Source organism: Cynocephalus volans, chromosome 4, assembly GCF_027409185.1.
Source record: "Cynocephalus volans isolate mCynVol1 chromosome 4, mCynVol1.pri, whole genome shotgun sequence".
NCBI classification, from domain to species: domain Eukaryota; kingdom Metazoa; phylum Chordata; class Mammalia; order Dermoptera; family Cynocephalidae; genus Cynocephalus; species Cynocephalus volans.
In genome coordinates, this window is record NC_084463.1 from 161,494,437 (window position 1) to 161,516,163 (window position 21,727).

The 21,727-nt window shown below is 42.3% G+C and overlaps 1 protein-coding gene across 1 annotated transcript in view; it reads left to right on the forward strand.

Annotated features, from left to right (window-relative positions):
* The window catches only part of PACS1 (phosphofurin acidic cluster sorting protein 1), a 156,964-nt gene that overhangs the window by 118,261 nt on the left and 16,976 nt on the right, over positions 1-21,727 (forward strand). The window contains exons 3-10 of the mRNA XM_063093150.1: positions 10,199-10,288; positions 11,490-11,615; positions 14,024-14,168; positions 14,440-14,531; positions 14,613-14,693; positions 18,028-18,087; positions 18,937-19,097; positions 19,467-19,560. Coding sequence (XP_062949220.1) covers positions 10,199-10,288; positions 11,490-11,615; positions 14,024-14,168; positions 14,440-14,531; positions 14,613-14,693; positions 18,028-18,087; positions 18,937-19,097; positions 19,467-19,560 — 849 coding nt within the window. The remainder of the gene's footprint in view (positions 1-10,198; positions 10,289-11,489; positions 11,616-14,023; positions 14,169-14,439; positions 14,532-14,612; positions 14,694-18,027; positions 18,088-18,936; positions 19,098-19,466; positions 19,561-21,727) is intronic.

Sequence of the window (21,727 nt, forward strand, 5' to 3'; positions counted from 1 at the left end):
TCCTGATTTTGTTTCCATTTCTAGGTCACAGGCAGTGTTCCAGTTTTCAGGAGTTGTTTCCTTTGCTAAAGGCTGTTGCCTTCTGATGCAACACTGTTGGTATGATTTTGAAAGTTCCCTGCTGCCTTCCCATAAGAAATAATTTATTTTCTGATTAAATATTTAACATTCCGTAAAATTTGAAATTAAACCCAAAACTACAAATATACTTATTTTTTATTGCTCTACTTCCAAGCAGCTGAGAGTAATTACAGACATTATCACATTCATTTATTATAGTCACTTATTTTTTCATTTATTTAATAAATAGTTATTGTGCATCTGCTAGGCCAAGCATTTTTATAGGCACAGGGGATATAGCAGTGAGCAAAACAGACAAAAATCCCTGCCTTAAAAAGGAGCTTTTCATTCTAGTGGAGCAGCAATTCTCAAAATCAAGTCCACAGACCTTTTCAGGGGGTACCAAAGGTCAAAACTATTTTCATAATAATACTGTGGTATTATTTGCCTTTCCCACCATGCTGACATTTGCACTGAAGGTACAAGAAGAGCAACAGTGGATAAAACATTTGTGGCTTCACGCATATGCATCCCAGTGTGCCAGCAGTCATTATATTATTTACCACTGCACTCCTGAACGCAGAGAAAAGAAGCCAGTTTCACCTGAGAATGTCCTTGAGGAAGCAATAAAAACTGTGAACTTGTATCTCAACCCTTGTGCACACATCCTTTTAATATTCACTGTGATGAAATGGGAAGGATGCACAAAGCCTTCTGCTTCATAGCAAAGTACAGTGTCTTGAGGACAAGGACTTGTACGATTGAGTTGTGAACTACAGTAGCTGCTTTTCTTGTGGAATGAAGGACTTATAGACAAACAGGTTATTCATACTCTGGTGTTTTTTTTGAAAATGAACAAAGTGAGCCTCTCACTTCAAGGAAAACTACTGAGTATTTGTTGCCAATGATAAATAAAATTTGAGCTTTCAAATGAAAATTAGAATTTCAGAAAGCTTGTCTCTGTCACTGTAAGCTTAACAGCTTCCCAGTTCTTAAAGACTTTTCTGAAGAGATTGGAGGTGATATTAATGATTTTGAGTTTTTTATGTTGTATAATGAAATATGTAACATTTGAAAGATTTGCATAATTAAGTGAACCACTATGTGCCTAAATGACCAATGCATGAGGTTACAAATCATGCTGGATAAAAGATCCATTCAAAGAACAAAATGGACCGGTGGATTGGATTTTATTTTTAACTTTTTATTTTGAAATGATTTTAAATGTACAGAAAAGGTGCAGGTGTAGTACAAAGAGTTCCTGTATGCCCTTCACCAAGCTTGTCCCAATGTTAACATCTTTTTTCACCATGGTACATTTATCAAAACTAAGAAATTATCATTGATATGATACATTAAGTTACGGACTTCATTCAGATTTTCTAGTCCTTGCATTGATGCCCTTTTTCTGTTAATTAGTTGGATTTTTTTTTTTTTTTTTTTTTTGTCTTTTTCGTGACTGGCACTCAGCCAGTGAGTGCACCGGCCATTCCTATATAGGATCCGAACCCGCCACAGGAGCGTTGCTGCGCTCCCAGTGCCGCACTCTCCCGAGTGCGCCACAGGCTCGGCCCTAATTAGTTGGATTTTAATATGAGTACAAAGGCCCTATTGATATGGTTTAGAATTGTACTTTGCAAATAATCTTTAAGAAACTACACTTGTAGAGTTTTTGGTGTAGTATCAAAGATGAATATTTCATAAGTATCTGAAAAGGCTTGTTAAAATGCTCCTCCTTTTTCCAACTATATATCTCTCGGAGTATGGATATTTTTCATATACTCAACCAAAACAATATTTTGGAACAAATAGAATGCGAAAACAGGTAAGAAAATCCAGCTGCCTTCTATTAAGCCATATGTTAAAAAGATTTGCAGAAATGTAAAACTATGCCATCTCCTTCATACACTGCTGTTGGGAATGTAAAATAGTGCAGCCACTTTGGAAAACAGCCTAGCACTTCAGCAAAAGGTCAAACACAGAGTTGCTATATGACCTAACAATTCTACTCCTGGGTATATACCTAAGAGAAATGGAAACACACAAAACTTAACATGCAAACGTTCATAGCTGCAATATTCACAACACCTAAAAGGTAGAAACAACCCAAGTTCATCACTGATGAAGGAGTAAATGAAATTTGGTATATTCATACAGTGGAATATTATTTGGCAATGAAGAAGAACAAAGTACATTTATGCTACAATGTGGACAAGCCTTGAAAACATTATGCTAAATGAAAGAAGCCAGTCACTAAAGACCACATGTTATATGATTCTGCTTACACGAAATGTCCAGAATAGGCAAATCCCTGCAGTGAGAAGGTAAATTAGTGGTTGCCTGAGTCTGGGGGTATAGGGATGGACAGGCTGGGGAGGGTCACAGTTAAAGAATATGGGGTTTCTTTTGGGGATGATGAAAGTGTTCTATCAGTGATTGTGGTGATGGGTGCATAACTCTGAATATACTAAAAGCCATCGAATTGTTCACTTGAAATGGATGAATTGTATGGTATTTGAATTATATCCAGATAAAGCTGTTAAACAAAATAAATAAGAAAATTATATATAGGCATTCCTTAAAATTTAATTTATTCTTGAAAATATGTTGGATGGCAGAAGCCTATTTTCCATTATTTAATTGGGAAAAATAACAGTGCATTCTCAGACATCTAAGAAACCTCAACCAATTTCCTCAAGTTTCACTACAAAACTTTTAAATGTTTCTACATGACAATTCACTAAGGATTTTTTAATTTTAAAAAAAGAAGCATTTAAAACTCCAGTAATCTAATTTTTAATATGTTAATACTCATTAATGGTTATTTTTATGTGATGTAAGTAATGATATTATAGTATTAGATGTAAATTATTTTATTTCTGTACTACAAATGAAGATATACTGTTATATAGATAAAGATGTGATATGTAAAGATACCAAAGATAATTTTGAAGTGGACCCAAGTTGGTAGTGTCCCAGGCACCTAGAGGAAGCAAACACTAGGACCCATAAAAGCTAAATCTTTGGAGAGAATAGGAAAATTGAGAACAACAATGCACCAGGCTTGAACAGGGCCAGAACCAGCTGTGAACTGTGATGCCCTCCACTCTACATCCTGTTACCTGCACGTGCAGATTCCTTTGAACAAGTTTGCAATTTAGCTAGTAAATTTGGGATCAAAATTTTTACAGGTATTGAATATTTGGATGGTGAGAGTTCAAATAATGAGGGCTACTGCTATTAGAAGGTGATATGTCCTTTGGGGGACATAAATAAATAAGATAAAGGAGATGGTGCTGGAGTAGAGGAAGTTAAATTATATTCAGTGGTCAGGGTAGGCCTCATTGAGAAGATGACATTTATAAAAAGACTTTGAGGGAGTGAGCTGTGCTAGATATACAGAAGAGCATTCCAGGCAGAGGGAAGAGCCAGCCCAAGGCCCCTACAGCAGGCCTGGATCTGGCAGAATGGAGAGGAAGGAGGAGACGGCCAGAGAGGCTGAAAAGGAGTGAGAGTAGTAGGAGGTGAGGTCAAAGGGTGGGGAGGGCAAGTGCAGATAATTGCAAGGTCTCTGGTTGTCATTCTTTGTGAATTGGAGGGCTTCGAACAGAGTAGTAAGAGGATACTTTGGCTATTGTAAGAAAGAGAGGAATCAGGAAGACCTATTAACAGGTCTAACATGATACCAGCTTAGGCAAGAGATGAGGGTGGTGCCAAAGTTTTAACTTGAGCAGCTGGTACAGTGGATTTGCCATTCAGTGAGATGGGAAGACTGTGAGTGAAGCAGATTTGAAGGGAATGATCCAAAATTCTGTTTATCACACTGTTTGAGATGCCTGTTAAACATTCCAAAGGAGATGTTGAATAGACAGTTGAATATATGAGTTTGGAGTTCAGAAGAGAAGTCTGGGGTAGAAATGTAATTTGGGGAGTCATCAACATACTGACAGCCATAGGACTGGCTGATGTCACCAGGAATGGACTGAGTGAGGCCCAGGCCCTCCGATGTTTGGAAGTCAGGAAAAGGACACCGAGAAAGAGCACCTTGAGGGCAGGAAGAAATCCAAAGGAGGATAGTGTTCTGGAAGCCAAATGAAGGAAGTGTTGCCAGGAGTAGCAAGTGATCAGCTCTGTTAAAAGCTGCAGGCAGGCCAGGAAGATGAGACCTGATCTCAGATTCATTAAAGGGTAGGCTGTTTGAGATCTTGTTGGTGGCAGTTTTGGTGGAGTGGTGGAGATAGGAAGGCTGACTGGAATGTATTTAAGAGAAAATGGGAGAAGAGGACTTCAAGGGAGCAAAAATAGGCAGCTTCTGAGGAGTCTGCCGCAGCACCTGTGGGGACAAGAGAGGTGTTTTTTTAAGATGAGAGAAATAACAGCATGTTTGCTAATAGGAATGATCCAGAATGGGGATGGAAGTTGATTATGTAAGATAGGAAAGAATGGCTAAATGATGTCTTTCAGTAGGTGAGAAAGGAAAGCCCATACGGAGTGCTTGACTTTGGGTAGGAACAGGGGCGTTCACCCGTATGGCAGGAAGGAATGGGGGTGTATGAGGACAGGTGCTGGGCAGCTGGTAAATGTGGTGGGAGTCGCTTCCGCTTTCTTAGTGAGGTAGGAATCAAGGTTATCGGCTTAGAGTGAGAGTTAGGAGATCTGAGGGAAAATGGGAAGATATGAAATCGTCATCTTGTAGTAGAGTGGGAACATGAAAGGACTTGGGAAAATATAGCATGATTACCAGGCAGTATTATGGGCCCACTTAAGATTTGGGGTCATAAATTTAAAGTCAGACCAGCTAGCTTGATTATATGTTTCTCTCCAGGCACGTTCAGCTGATAGTACAGTTGGATGTAAACAGGCTTGTAATTTACCAAATGAGTAGGCAGAGCAAGAGCCAGGCAAAGGAGTTGGAATGTGCAAGGGCAGGTTTATAAAGATTGACTTTATTTACGCTGGATAAGGAGGAGAGGGGACAACAGGGGCATGGGGAACAGTGAACAGGTGGGAAGGTCAATGGATTTGAAGTCCCAGAGAGCTTGAAGGGTTATCATGGTAGACGACCTGGAGAGAACGAGCTGAAAGACAGGAGGTGGTAATCAGAGTGGGATGCATGAAACTGAGATGAGATATGGTAGTAACCATTGGCAATGACAAGGTGCAGAGTGGCTGAGATGAGTGTGAGGACAAGATCACTAGAAGAGAGGAATTAGGCCAGGATGTTAGAAAGAGCATATATTGAAATCATAAAGAAACATGACTAGAGTGCTGCTGGGGAGAGGAACAGTGAGTGAGGAGCCAAAATCAAGAAATGAGCGGGGGCGACTAACAGTTACAGATGATGGCAACACAAGGAATAGAAGGTGGCCTAAGCTGATGACGTTGGTTCAAAGTGGGGAGTTCTTAGGGAGATGGGAGAATGTTCTAGAGCTGGTGATGAGGGGATAAGAGGACACCTGTCCCATCTACAAACCCAGTGTTATGTGGGTTCTGGGGGAAAAGCGGAGTCTTCAGGGGAGAGCAGGGTTTCTCAGCCTCAGCACTATTGATACTTTGGGCCAGATCATTCTTTGTTGTAGGTGCTGTCCTGTGCATTGTGCAATGGTCAGCAGCATCCCTGGCCTCTACCCACTAGATGCCACTGTCCCACCTCCACCTCAGTTGTGTCAACCAGAAGTATCTCCAAATACTGCCAATGTCACCTACCAGGCAAAACCACCCCTGTTTGAAAACCACTGTTATCTATAGGCCACATTTTAGATTCCCTCAACATTTCTGAGATTCATTTTCTAGAGATTTCTTAAAAATCAAAAGAACCTAAAAAAACTCTGGTGAAAATTTTAAGATTCTTGTTTGTAATAGAAGTTGAAGTTACCCCAAATGGCATTATCTAATAGATGAGGCAGAATCTCCTTTATTATTTTTATTTGGTATAATATAATGTTATTATAATCATAAATATATTGTGAAATGTTATATTTAGATTTCCTTCCTGTATTAAACAAAACCTGCATTTTATAAAAACAAAAGTTAGAAATGGATGAGAAACCTAGATGTAAAAACTAAAATTATAAAACTTCTAAAGGAAAACACTGCAGAATATCTGCTGCAATGCAGCAGAAAAACTTCACAACCTTGGAGTAGGCAAAGATTTCTTAGACAAGACCCAGAAAGCATTAGCCATAAAAGAAAAAAATAATAATAAAATGGACTTGATGAAAATTAAATGCTTCATCAAAAGAGACCATTAAGAAAATGAATGGGCAAGAAAATATTTATAATATATATATATCTGACAAATGACTTGTATAAATAAAAAAAACTCTTACAACTCAAGAACCAGACAGACAACCCAACTTTTCTAATAAGCAAAGAAATTTGATCAGTACTTTATTAAAGGAGATTTATAAATGAACAGTAAACTAATGAAAAATTGCTCAGTATTATTAGTTGTCAAGGAAATGCAAATGGTAATCACAGTGATATTCTACACATGCCCCTTAGAATCCACAAATCAAGGACTGACCACACCCAAGTGTTGGCGAGGGTGGGGAGCAGCCGGAGCTTTCACACTGCTGCTGGGGATGCAAACTGATACCAACACTTTGGAAACCAGTCTGGCAGTTTCTCGTAAAGTTAAACATGCGTCTACCCTAAGACCCAGCAATTCCATTCCTAGGTGTTTACCCAAGAGAAAGCAAAATGTATGTCCACGCAAACTTGCACAAGAATAGCAGCTTTAGCAATAATAGCCAAAAACTAGAAATGACCCAAATGTGAATGTTTGGCCACAGGAGAATGGATAAAGTGTGGTATATTTGTAAATAGAATTCTACTCAGCAATAAAAAGGAGTGAACTGTTGATACATGCAACAACCTGTATAAACCTTAAAAAACACTATGTTGGGCAAAAGAGGCCTGACCAGATTAGTACATACTATATGATTCCATTTATATGAAATTCTACAGTAAAGAAATGAGAGTGGTGCTTGCCTCTGGGAATGTGGTGCAGGGTCAACCAATCGTTCTTTCCGGAGCAATTGAAGTATTACATGTCTTGAGATAGATGTAGGGGCCAAACCCGTGGCTCACTCGGGAGAGTGCGGCTCTGGGAGCGCGGAGGCCGCAGGTTCGGATCCTATGTAGGGATGGCCGGTGTGCTCACTGGCTGAGCGTGGTGCGGGCGCCACCAAGCCAAGGGTTACGATCCCCTTACCAGTCACTAAAAAAAAAAAAAAAAAGAGATAGATGTGGGTTACATGGATGTGTGTGTCTTATCAACTCATACTCATTAAGTCATGTGCACTTAAGATCTGGGTACTGGACTGTGTTTAAGTTAAGCCTCGATTTTTTTAAAAAAGTAATTTATAGAAATTTACTGGCATTCCTCAGCCCTCCTGCTGATCTTTTTTTATAGCTTAGGAATAGTTTAGCCCAACTTTACTTTTTAGAGCTACATTTTATTTATTTATTTGTTTATTTATTATTATACTGTGATTTCTTCTATAGAAAACAGTCCATCACTTTTAATTTTCTAAGTTTAATAATCAACCTGTAATTAGCAGCAAATGCTGTCATTCGTGCCTAACCAGATTAGTTTTTGACCCTAGTTTCAGTCCTTTCTCACTTATTCCCATCTTAAACCACTAAAAATACACACTACACTCATACCAACCACAGCTCTTTCCTACGTAGATATGCCACATACAGGTGTAACAGTGTCTTTGGAAGTACACATACATATGTGCCCTGACAACCAGTGGCCTTCCACATGCCTTTTAATTTCAACTCACAGATTTCAATTGTGCAGCTCTTTTATGCCACTCTTTTCTGTAATACTGCACCCACACGTGCACACACACATATATAGGCCCATGTGTATTTCAGAGTGGGGAAGAGAGTGGGTGAATGGGTCTTTGTACAGCTTAGCCATGGAGCCTTGGGTGTTTGCAGAACAGAGCCCTAGATTCAGAAGAGCCAACTTTGATCTTTGACTCAACTATTTGACCATGTTACTTAAGCTTTCTAAGAAACAGGGTTGTTGGAAGAATTAAGTACAACAGCTGTATCAGCTATTCTCAAACTTTTTGGTCCCAAGACCCCTTTATACTCTTAAAAATTACTGTGGACTCCATAGAGCTTTTCTTATGTTGTTATGTGTGTTCTTTGAGATCCAGGCTTTCTTCCACTCAGAGCTTAATACCTTAGGACATATTCCCCAGGAAAACAAATAAAGCATCTGTATATCTAACTTTAATTCATATGCAGGATTTTTCTCTTAACTTTTTTTTAAAGAAATTTAAGGAGGTAGGTAGGGCATTTTCCACTTGGCTGCATATTTATTTATTTATTTATTTATTTGGCTGCATTCTAACCAACTGAGCTAACTGGCCAGCCCACTTGGCTGCATATTTAGCATATAGCTGGCCTTTTCAGATGTATCATTTTTGGCAGCACAGAACTTGACCAGGAGAGCATTTGCTCTGAGCCCAGGATCTTAAAAGAATACTAAGCACTGATTATATTTTTCAACTTTGTATTTTAGAAAAAATTCAAACATAAACAAAAGTAGAATGGTTGCTACAACTCCCATGTCCCCATTACCAAGCTCCAGTGGTTATCAACTGGTAGCCAGTCTTGTTTCATCTGTACCCCCACCCATTTCCCTTTGCCAGTATTATTATTATTATAACATTTCACCCACAAATACTTCAATATGTATTTCAAAAACGTAGGCACACTTTTAAAATATAACTAGAGTACCTTTACCATACCTAAAATAAAACCCTTAATATCACCAAATATCTCGCCAGTGTTCAGATTTCCACTTGGGACATAAATGTCGTAAATGTGTGGGTCTTGTGGGGGAGGGGGACAGTTTATTTATTTGAAGCACTCAGTCTTCAGATGTCACTGCAGCCCTCGAGCTTCCAGGTGTCCTGAGTACCTGTCTTGTGTTGAGGCCGACTGCATGCTTCTGCCGATGTTGTACCCAGCCTTTCCCCAGTCACTGCTACCCTCAGACAACTTCACTGTAAGCCAACATAACTATAGGGGATCCACCTTCCTGGGCTCATTTTGCCTCATGAGTGGCTAAGGCATTTTTTCATATGTGGAATTCTCTCCTAAGGGTCAGCACCACAACATAGAACCACTTCTGCAGAAATGTTCCCTAGAGTAATAAGCAGTTTTTGCAGAAGGAAGATGAGAGATGAGCTGCTCAAGAATATTTTGTTACTATGAACAATGCTTTAATGAACAGCTCCTTCTGTATGATTTTTTTTCCTTTTTAATAATCATTTTATCAGAGTTCATTTCCTTGGATTACACTATTTGAGTATAGATATTTCTTTTTTACCAGGCTTCTTTGTAAAAGGGTTGTCCTGTTTTACTTTGCCTTAAACAGTGAATGAGTTTACAAATCTCACCACATCCTTACCAACTTTGAATAGTATAATTTTTTAAAATTATTGCTACTAATTTTAAAGCTGGTTATGTGGTTCTTTTTAGACAAATTTATTCAACAGCATTTATTTACCATCTACCATGTACCGGGATTCGTACAGAACAAGGCATATCTTTGTCTCATGGAGCTGAAAGTTTACTGCAAGAAGTAACTAGCAGTAAGAGGGGTGTCTAATCCAGGGTTAGGTTGTAGGAGGAAGGTCTAAAAGGGAATGTTCCTGGAAAAGAATTACATCTAAGCTGAGACCTGAAAGGTGAGTTGGCTAACTGTGTACAGAAGCAAAGAAGAACACCCAAGAAGAGAATAAAAGCATGTGAAAAGGCCCAAAGACGAGACAGCTCAGCCGAAGAGTCAGTCAGAGGGGAAGGAAGGGAGGCCGAGGTGAGCGGGGCAGGCCATACACACCTTACAGTGCCTCCTCAGGAGTACCGGGAGAACTCAACTGCATAACAAGTCATTTATTTGTGAAAACCTTTTATGAACCCTGCAGCATAATACATGTGAAATCATACCTAAGGTGGTGGCTTGATTCAAATAAGTACAGCAAAGACTGATGAAATATTTGGACTGGTAAAAATGTTGATAGAATTTAGAAGTCGTTTGCAGACATAGAATTTCTATTGGTGTAACTTTTGGTGATCCAGTTTTGACAGGGTTTTTTCTTGGTTTCAGGGTTCAAAAAGGATTCTTCGCTCCAACGAGATCATCCTTCCAGCTAGTGGACTGGTGGAAACAGAGCTCCAATTAACCTTCTCACTTCAGGTGAGAATCTACTAAATTGTAGGTCCCTAATATGCCATATCCAGTCTAGTTCCCAAACAGGCCTCTAACTTGGAAGCTTTTATCCAAGAGCAGCCATTGCCCAACTTGGTCAGGAATGAATAAAAGTTACCTAGAGGTTTGTGGCTAGCCTGGAAGGCCAAAGCAATCCCATAGCCAGCCACAGTAATGGTGCTGAGACCTGGGTAGGCTGCTGAAAAGTGTGCCAGGGCTCATTCTTCCTTTCCCTTGCCTTAGGTAATGCTGTTAGCCATCTACTATGCCACAGCTGTCCTACCACGCTCAGCCACATCACGTCTCCTTAGTAATCCACAGCACCCCAGTGGAGTGCACCCCCTTCAGTCTCGTTTTGCCCCACACGGTAATCTCCATCCTTCTCTTCTCCTTATCCCTCCTAGTGTGTGTGTCTCTCTCTCTCATGGTAATACCAGTAGCCCAAATTGAAAAGCATGGAGAAAACACTTGATTAGGTGGCAAGAAAAGAGGAAGTTTTCTGAACGTGTGTGGACTCCAGAACTGTGGAATGAAGCCAGGCACAAAGCAGAATCAGCCCCTTCCAGCAGCAATTTAGTGGTTCTCCTTTCACACCCCAAACCCCCTGTATTAGTCCGTTTCTGTTGCTTTTAACAGAATACCTGAGACTGGGTAATTTATAAAGAAACAAAATTTATTTCTTACAGTTTTGGATGCTGGGAAGTCCCTGGTCCAGGGAACACCTCTGGTGAGGGCCTTCTTCTTGGTAGGAACTCTATACAGAGAGTCATGGTGACCAGCCTATTACATGGCAAGCAATGACGAGAGCAAGAGAGAGCTAACCTCTTACTTGCTATCTTATAAAGCCATCAGAACCACGCCCATGACAGGGCCATTAAGTCATCAGCCCGTTACTCTGTGAATGGATCAGTCCGTTCACAAGGGCACAGTCTTCACAATCCAGTCACCTCAAAGGCCCCACCTCAAATACCATAATTGGATTTCCCACCCTCTTAACACTGTTACAGTGGAGATCAAGTTTGCAATACATGAACTTTGGGGACACACAACCTGTAGCACACACACACACCCCTTTTACAGATGGGAGAAACTGAAGCACAGAAAGATTGTGTATCCTTTAGCAGGACCAGAACCCACCAAGGACCCAATTGCTTATTAACTGTGCTCCACTCTGTTCTGTACTCCATAGTACCCTCATTTCCTTAAGCGAGATGCCAACAAGCTGCAGATCATGTTGCAGAGGAGAAAGCGTTACAAGAACCGGACCATTTTGGGCTATAAGACCTTGGCTGTGGGACTCATAAACATGGCAGAGGTGAGCAGAACACAGTCTCCAAACTGTTGGCCTTTAAGACAGAGAGCCGAGGAGAGCTACTAGGCCCAGCTGTTTGAACCTAGCAAACATTTTTCCCAGCCTGCTGGCTAAGTGTTTAATTTTATTTCACAAATTAATTATTCTATTGGAAATTCAGGATATACCTCTTTTTATCAAGTATTTTCTACCTCACAAGTTTTTTCTATAACTTTTTAAAATATAATTTCAAACTTATGGAAAAGTCATATGAATAGTATAAGGAATTCTCCTATGCCAGATTTACCCAAATTCTTCAGTTGTTAACATATTACCACATTTGCCTTTTTCTGTCCATATATATATATATATATTTATGCATATTATTTTCTTTTCTGAACCATTTAAGAGTAAGTTGCAGGCATGATGCCTCATTAAGCATTAAATCCTGTGGTATGTTAATTTCCTAAAAATGAGAATATTCTCCTATGTAAACACTGTACCACCATAAAGATCAGGACATTAACATTGATATAAGATTACCATCTAACCCACAGTCCCAATTTGGATGCATCAAATGTTTCAATAATATTCTTTCTAGGCCCAAGATCTAATCTAGGATTACATGTTGCATTTGGTTGTCAGGTCTCTTTAGTTTCCTTCAGTGTACAACAATCTCTAGATTTTCCTTTTCTTTTAGACTTGACATTTTTTAAGACTATAGGCTGGTTACTTTATTGGACATTCCTCAGTCCAGGTTTGTGTGATGTCTCAAGGTTAGATTGAGTTTATGCATTTTTGGCAGAATTAGCACAGAAGTAGCACCGTGTTCTTCTCAGTGCCCCAGAGGCAGCACTGGATGTTAATTTGTTTCCTTACTGATGATATTAACTTTTATCACTTGGTTAAGGTGGTGTCTGCAAGGTTTTTTCACTATAAAATTAATTAATAAATATTTTGTACTTATTAGTCAAAAAATATTTATAAATATTTATGGAGAGGTATTTTGAGACTATGTAACTGTTTTTTTCCTTCTCATGTTTTCACCAACTAGTTTTAGCATCCGTGGATGATTCTTGCCTGAACTGGTTATTCCTTCGATGCTTGCTAAACTGAATTTCTAATCCTACCATTTCTTCTTCATTTATTAGTTGGCTTTCTATTGTAAAATAGAGCTTTCCCTTCTTCCCCATTTACTGATTGATACATTTGTTTCTATCTGTTATAGACCTGTGGATTCCTGTTTTATTCGATGGAGTTTAATCTGCTACTATCATTTTTTACTTTGTTGCTCATATTGTCTCAGATTTGGCCAGTGGGAGCCCTTTCAAGCTGGCTTCTTGTGTCTTTTTTGATACATCCCATCATTCTTTACATACTTCCTTATTTTCTGGTACAGAATATTCCAGGCCTGTTTTGTGTTTACCCTGAACCAGCCCCGGAATGAGCTGATTCTCTGAAGAGCCCTGGATTTTTTTAGTGGAGAATGGTATTTAAAAACCAAGATCTGGCTACTAGGAGTGCTCATTTCTCCAACTGGAGTATCATTGCTTCTGCTCCCTCTCAGCAGACAGAGCTAGAAAATATATGTATATAAATGTATATGTGCTCATATACACACATAAATCGTACCTGTCTCTGTGTCTGTCTAACCATGAGCATACGTCAGTAGTTTCAATTCCAGCGCAATACCATTGGGCTCACTCTAATTTTTCCCCTTTCCATATTTCTGACTCCCTTCCTGAATAGTAAGAAACTAGGCTCCCATTATTCTCAATACGTTTGCTTATTTGTGCAGTTTTCCTTTATGCCAGACAAATCCTCTCAGCCTTGACAAAAGAGAAGAAAGGAGCCACAAATTACTTTTAAAAATTATTTCTGTACTTGAGTGAATTAAATAGGAAAAAAATGCGGCCATAATAGGATATATGAAATAGTCCCAGCCCATTATTCTGTCCTCTTCAGGTTCTGTATCAGTACGAAAGACTGGGGGAGGGAGTGAATTAAGGTCAACACCCCATTTCCCCAGCTGTGTCAAGCCCCACCATTTCCCCATATTCTATAGCTCTTTCCTCATTGCCAGGTTCAGGCAACCACCATCTGTAGGCCTGGCCTCACCCAGCCTTGAGAACTAGTTTCTCTTTGAAGGACTTTAAGTAAAATGTAGTCCTAGAGATTAACAATCGTTGTCAATCTCAGGCCTTGATTGTTTCTTTAAGCACATGGCCCTGACCAACAGCTGGCACTGCTGGAGAAGTAAGTATGGTCTTGAAGGCAGTAGGAGGACAGTAGGCATGGTTTTGGAAGTGAGAAAGAAAATGTATTAGCAGAATGCCATTGCTGTTGGCTTGCATGTTCATTTGGATCTGTGAAAATGACAACTCTGGACCTCTCCATAATAAGATTCTTCCATCACCGCTCTTTAATCTCAGGTGATGCAGCACCCTAATGAAGGTGCTCTGGTGCTTGGCCTGCACAGCAACGTGAAGGATGTCTCTGTGCCTGTAGCAGAAATAAAGATCTACTCCCTGTCCAGCCAGCCCATTGACCATGAAGGAATCAAATCCAAGCTGTCTGGTAAGATATATGCAGTATCTGGAGACCCTGTGGATGGAGAGGGGGCCCATCCTCTGATCTCCGTCCTGGGGAAACTGAGCCAGACAGTGCCTGAAATACTCCAGGGAAGAGAAATTTAGAGATCCCCCAAAACAAAACACGGCCATAGCCATGGTCTTCCCCTCTACCCCAGCCAATTTCCACCCGAGAAGAGCCACTGATTCCAGTCCATTGAAGTCTCTTAGACCAGATCATCCATTGCAATGTTATCTTACTACGGTGTCTGTTCCAGATCGTTCTCCTGATATTGACAATTATTCTGAGGAAGAGGAGGAGAGTTTCTCATCAGAACAGGAAGGCAGTGATGACCCATTGCATGGGCAGGTAACTTTTTACAGTTCCTCATGTGGAGTGTGTGAGAATCTCCTGCTGTTTCCAGCCTCACTGTCTCCCCCTGTCCATCAGGACCTGTTCTATGAAGATGAGGATCTAAGGAAAGTAAAGAAAACCCGGAGGAAGCTGACTTCAGCCTCTGCCATCACAAGGGTGAGCATCAGAAGTCAAGGGGATGGTGTAGCTGAGATCTTCAATTTGGGGGTAGGGTAGGAGTGGTATATTCAAACTTAAATGGGGGAATTTTGAAATCTGTGTACACATGGCTATACCATCAAGATTCTGATGCACCCCTCCTAATCCCCACCACCACCCAGTTACGAATCACTGTTGTAGGGAACCACTATTACTGAGAGAAGGGTGTTATATTCTTCAGGTTGTCCTAGGGTGGAGAACGCTTGCTTTAGAATTTGGAACAGATAATGGTTCCTCAGGGAACAGAACATCTCAGACACTCAACCTCCCTTTTCTAGGTGATTACTTCAAATTATGTACTGTTCCCTACAGAGATAAAGCCAGTTCTTTCTAAGAGTATCACTATTTTTAATCATTTGTTGAACTTACCTAGAAATAATAAGCTAATACTTGGGTACACCCACCAGTAACTCTGGGTTTGATAAGGTTTAATTACATTAGATATAGTTCCTGCCTTAATGGATCCATAACCTTGGAGACCAAATGCCTTTGGATTATGTCTCTTGCCTAAGATTTCCTTCAGAGTCACTATTTTTGGTGAAATTAGAGTCCTGGACTGAGAAGCTAAAAGCCTGAATTCCTAGGTAAACTGTGACTGACTCTGGAGTCTTGTGCTGAAGAGTCAAAGTACTGGGAGAGTTTTAGAAGAGAAATTCAGTTTCATTTTCTCCCAGAGGCATCCTGATTCTCTCCGGGGCAGAGCTAACGTAGGGACCGACACCCTGATGAGAACAGCGATTCCAGGGCTGGCCTGTGGCTCACTTGGGAGCATGTGGTGCTGATAACACCAAGGCCACGGGTTCGGATCCCTATATAGGGATGGCCGGTTAGCTGACTTGGGAGAGCGTGGTGCTGACAACACCTAGTCAAGGGTTAAGATCCCCTTACCAGTCATCTTAAAAAAAAAAAAAAAGAACAGAGATTCCTATTCCCTTCAGGGGTGAAATGCAGGCCAGACCTTCCGAAACTGTTGTATCCGAGCCTGTGTCCCACCGTGAAACCACGCTGTCATCTCTTCAATCATCCTGAGGTGTCACTGGGCTTCAGTGTAAATCCTCAAGACTATGACCTCGATTTTCCCATCTAGTCAGTGACTAGGGAGTGGGAGAACTGTTTCCTTGTCCTCAGGTATCTAACCTGTGATTGGCACTCCAAAATAGCCCAGGTAAGGCATGTCACCAGAGCCTCAAACACCTTACCACCATTGTGCTCTGATAATGGGGAGCAGCTATAGGATCTATTTCTCTTGAAGTTCCTTCGGCTAAGTTTTTCTTTTTCTTTCTCTAACCACAAAGAGGCACTATTTTCTTCCCAAGCATTGCCATCTGGAGCTTTATAAGTCACCTTTTTTTATGGTCTCTTCCATAGAGTCACCCAGGTACACGAACAGAGTTCATTGTTCCTATTGGTATCTACTCCTCCAAAGGTTTTTTTAAAGCTGTGAACACTTTCGAATTGTGTTTCCAGAGACTTGGTAACCGCCCTTCAGTTCCTGCCTCCCTCTGTGCACGTGCATTCTTCTCACACTTTGTTCTGGACACACGCATCTCCTGGCTCTTCTCTGAATATGTCTCGTGCTTCTTGATCATGGTGAACCCACGTTTTTCCTCCACTGTGAATGCCCTTTTTGCCATTTCTTGGAGGCCTATCAGTCTTACTTGCAAATCAGCTGCTTCCATTCCCAGGTGGTGAGTCTGTCGTTCAGGCAAGAAATACTTAATGGCCACAAGCTAAGCATTCTGCCCAGAGTTGGAGACAGAGAGATAAGTGAGGCCCAGTCCATGCCATCAAGGAGCATACAGTGTCTGGTGACATGGACACATCTCAGCAAGTAACTACAATACAGTAGGACAGGTGCCTTAAGACAGGGTTTTGCATAAGGGACAGTGGTGACACTAAAGGGAAATTGGTCACCTCTGACCAGGAGTGCCAGGACAGCTTCGTGGATGAGATGCTGAGAAATGGGTGCCTTAGCCCATTTGGTGCTGCTATAACAGAATACCACAGACTGGGTAATTTATAAATAATAGTTTATTTGGCTCATGGTTCTGGAGGCTAGGAAGTCCAAGATGAAGGGGCTGCTTCTGGTGAGGCCATCGTTGCTGCGTCAGAACATGGCAGAAAGCATCACAGGGTAAGAGAAAGCAAGAGATCAAGAGGGACCAAGCTTCTTTGTATAATAAGCCCACTCTTGTAATAACTAGCCCACTTCCATGATAACAACATTAATCCATTCATGAGAGCAGAGCCCTTAAGACCTAAGGTGGGGCTCTTATTAGGCCCCACCTCCCAACACTGTTGCATTGGGAATTAAGTTTCCAACACACGAACTTTGGGGGACACATTCAAGCCATAGCAATAGAATTTCATCAAGTGGATTTGGAGAAAATTTTTATTCAAGGCAGAGATACCATATATAAAGGCCCAGTACAACAGCATGCAGTCTTTTCTGAGAACTGAAAGCTATTTGACTATAGGCTGTGAGGGGTTGAATGGTGACATGAGACAGGCAGAACTAGCCCTCAGACACTTACAGGCCTGACTGTTAAGCTTTGTTCTCTAGGCAGTGGCAGCCGATTGAAGACTTCTGAGTTGGAGGGTAACATGATCAGATTTGCATTTGGAAAGACCACTGTGGACTGTGGAGGGAACGAGACTGGAAACTATCCAGCAAAGGGTGGAGTGTTGGTTGAAGGCTGTTGCAGTGATCCCGGAGAGATGCAAAGAGAAAGTCCTTGGTGAAGGCCGTGGTGTTACAGATGGAAAAGAGAGTGTGGGAGTTAGCCAGCATGGAACTATGGGGTAAAAGGGAGGGGAGAGACTCCAGTGTAGATGCAGATGATTGCGTGGATTGGTGATATCAGTAACGGGGACCCCTCCCAGTGCAAGGAGAAGGTGATGAATTTCATTCTAGAAATGTTGAGTTTGAGGTGCCTGTGATATGTATATGCAGGTGGAAATCTCCAGTTGGCACCATGGATCAGAAGGACAAGAGGAAGGCATGAGCTGGAGTTGTACATTTGGGAATAATCAGGGTGTGGGTGGTGGAGCACCTCGGGTACATGAGCTCTCTTCCTCCCAGCTATGCCCAGAGCACTAGCAACCACACTGGAATTAGTTACACACGTGCCTGTCTTCCCTGGTAGGCTGTAAGTACCAGAGACTCAGTGTCTTCCCGTCTGTGTGTCCTCTCTCAGTTCTTTGCAAAAATGGGCTCTTGATCAGTATTTGTTGACTTGAATTGACCACAGTGGACATCATTTGAGAACTGTTGTGCAATTTGTCCCTGCAGCAACCTAACATCAAACAGAAGTTTGTGGCTCTCCTGAAGCGGTTTAAAGTTTCAGATGAGGTACGGCCCCTTACTCCCAAGGTTAAGGGTGAGTAGAATTCCCTAAGTTTCACCTCTCATTCTTAGGAGTCAAGATTCTGGGATTATGATTCCTGCTCCCCATTGTATGCCCAGTAGAGCCCCAAGGGAGAGGGTAGTGAAAGAAGGGCTTCAAGCTACTTGAAAAGAGAAAGAAGGGCTTTTCAAGAAGTGCTCAAAGTCTCACAGTATTTGGAGACAAGGGTAGCACAGTTATACCCAACCATTGGTTCATACCCAAGCCTCTGGTGTGGGATATCAGTAATAAACCCTCACATTCCCCCTCATATCCCCAAGGGGAGCTTCAGTGAGCAGCAGCCTGTGCAGTGCAAGTGTCCTCAGCAGTCAGCCCTTGAGTAACTAGGAATTGGCCATTCACACAGAAGCAGTCTCTTCCCTGGGCTCTGGAAGTCCTGGTACCAGTTTTCACAGGCTTCTCAGTGGACTGAAAAAGGCATGAAGATGAGAATTGTTGAGAGAGATTTCTTTGTCTTTCTGTGGGCTGTAGAGGAAGGTAGAACTCGCCCACACAGGGCCATGGTCTTCCGGGTTTTCTTGTGCCCATTCATTGGAAGAGGTTAGTTAGCACTGAGCTTTTCTTCTTGATGCAGGTCTGTAGTGTGGAGCTTTGGGGAGGAACTGAAAGGGATAGGTGGTCTCACCACATCTCTGCTCTCAGGGTTGGATCACAGAAAGGACATCAAGACTGTTCCAACAAGTGTGAAGCTATGGCATGTGCTTCAGGGGGAATGTAGGAAAAAGGAGTTGCTCCTCTACCATAATTGTTAGTAGGGATTCAACCCCAAATTGAAACATCTTTTTCCCCTACAGGTGGGCTTTGGGCTGGAGCATGTGTCCCGTGAGCAGATACGAGAGGTGGAAGAGGACTTGGATGAGCTGTACGACAGTCTGGAGATGTATAATCCCAGTGACAGTGGCCCTGAAATGGAGGAGACAGAGAGCATCCTTAGCACTCCGAAGCCCAAGCTCAAGTGAGTCCCAAACCTCTCTGATTGCTTTCCTGACACCTGTCCTGCCTAGGCCCTAGCAGCCTCCCAAACACCCTCCCTCTCTCTCCCCTCCGTTACCACGGAATCTTGGTTCTTCATCCTTTCTGAACCTCCACCTCTCTCAGTAAAGATCACTGTTTTTGCGTGTAACTGACAAAAGTCCTGATAGGACTCTCTGGAAGTCCCTCCACCCAAGCCTCACTTCTCCATCCTTGCCATGTCCTTCCTCACCGGGCTTTCCACAAGCCTAGGAGAGTTGTTCTTTCTTGGACACATGCTCTACTCAGCTCTGCCTAAGCTGCTCTTCTGAGCATGGTGGCCACTGACCCTGGCTGTGCTTCTTCGCTGCAGGCCGTTCTTTGAGGGGATGTCGCAGTCCAGCTCACAGACGGAGATTGGCAGCCTCAACAGCAAGGGCAGCCTCGGAAAAGACACCACCAGCCCTGTGAGCAAGACCAATGGCAACGAGGGGCGGGAAAGGGACCGTGGGCGTGTTGGGACCTAGCACTCTGGGTTCTTGGCTTAACCAATAATGGCTCATTTGGGGACCTCAGAAAAGCAGTCTCATCTTATTTCACCGTCAGTTTTCATCTCAGTGCTGGCTGGAGCTTAGCTCTCTAAGGGTGTTGCAGTGTCTGGTCGGGTGTTCTTTTTGGTCTCTTCCTGCCATGGCATAGAGCCTCCCCTCCCAGATCACTCAGTCCCTCAAAACTTCTCCCTCAGCCTCCTTTACATGGTAGCTGAGTGTATGGCATGGAGTAAGCATTTGACCAGTGGTAAGTGACTCTGCACTCTGGCCTGGGGAAAGAACAGATATAAAGGGGCACAGAAGCTCACAAGATCTGTTTAGGAGACAGTAAATCTGCTGTATTGGGTGGAAAACTCAAAGAGGGGAGCAGTGCCCTGGAAAATTTAGAATTTAGTTTCTATCTTGCCTGGTGAGCAGAAGGAAAGAGGGGCTCTCTACTGTAGCACCCAAGAGCCCAGCATCCTCTGGCCCTGCTCTGTTGCCCATTGGGGAGGCCCCTCCCAGCCGTGGCTTTCAGGCAGGAGCCCAAGTTGATGCTGAAACTCTCAGGCCTTGGGAAGCTGTTCTTCCCTTTGTTTACAACTAAAGCCAAGTGGACGTTGTGCATGATTTTAATGCAGTTTATGGTTTGCTGTTGAAAGCCCAATGCCTTTTCTGTAGATCAAAGAAACTGAATCCTTTAAGTCCTCCTGTTCTTGCTGAATCCTTTAAGTCCTCCTTACTAGCAGATGAAGCTTACAGTCGTTTATTCACCAGAGGAAATACAAAATTCACTCTGCAACTAGGAATTAATCGTGAGGAGATAATATGAAGCATGCCAGGCCCTATAGACTCTGAAAGCAAAATGTTGGTGGAAGGGCTGGTGGGCGCCTGGCAAGTGTGCGCAAACCGTCTGCATCTGCTGGGGCATCTCATGGACTGCCTTTCTGCCTGCTGCCACCAGGTGGGGCTGTCTTCCAGCCTATCCCTCTTCCTGGTGAAGGCGCAGCACTGGCACTGCCTGGTGTTAGTGAGGAAATGTGGGGTGGAAAACTGCACCCACACCAAGAATCCCCCCCACACACTCTCAGCACCTTTCCAGCTCTGGCTGGTGATGATCTGGAGCTGAGGAGGACTCACTTATTTGCTACTGGTGTTTAGGGTGTGCTTGGGAGCAGCTTTTCCTCACTGAGGGCTGCCAAATGGCGCTGCTGAATTACCACTGTCCACGCAAGCAGATCATTGGCCACTAGAGCCAGATTCCATCTCGAATTAAGTGTAAGGTTTAACTCTACTAGAAAAAAACCTGGGACCTGGCGAGGCAGAACTCTTTCACAGGGTTCTAGGAATACCGAACAGGTGCTCTACTGAAACAAAATGTAGTTAAATTATTAACTGAGACAGTGACCAAAAGCACTAGGCATAATACCTAACAAATTGTGAATGCTCAAAAATGCTAGCAATTGTTGTTATTAAATCCGTAAGAGACACTTTATACTAATGAAGGTGTTTCTGGGTTGATAGAATTAGGCTGTAGGTTTAGTCCCAGTTACATGGTTTACAAAATTTAGAGAAAAAATCGCCTTGACGCAGTGAGCCTCAAGAGCCTTATTTGTGAGGTCATGGTGTTGGCGTAGGAGCCCAGTTAGCTGAAAAGCCAGCTGAGTCTAAGTCTTTACAGTATGATGGCCTAAAGGCCCCTGTTAAGACAAAAAACGGATTTGGGCAGGGTGGAGTTTATGAGTTTGAATCTTGACTACGTCACTCCACTGACAGTGTGTTCTTGGGCAACTTACTAAGCCTGTGTTTCCTCATCTACAAAGTACATGTAAAAAGCACATGCCTCACAGGTAGTGTGGAGATACAGTGAGATAATGCAGATCAAACCTCCGGCATGGCGTGAGCTTGATTGATTGACTGCATGGGGAGTGTGCAATAAACGTAAGCTGCTGCTGTTTTTATTATGCTAATTCCTTAGAGCCATTTCAGTTTGGACTCCTAAAATTGATAGGGCCTTGACGTATTTTCCATTAGTCCTTCAAATTCTAGTTCCCTTGGCCACATTTCAGACTCACTTTGCTGGTTCTCTGCTGATATTTCTATT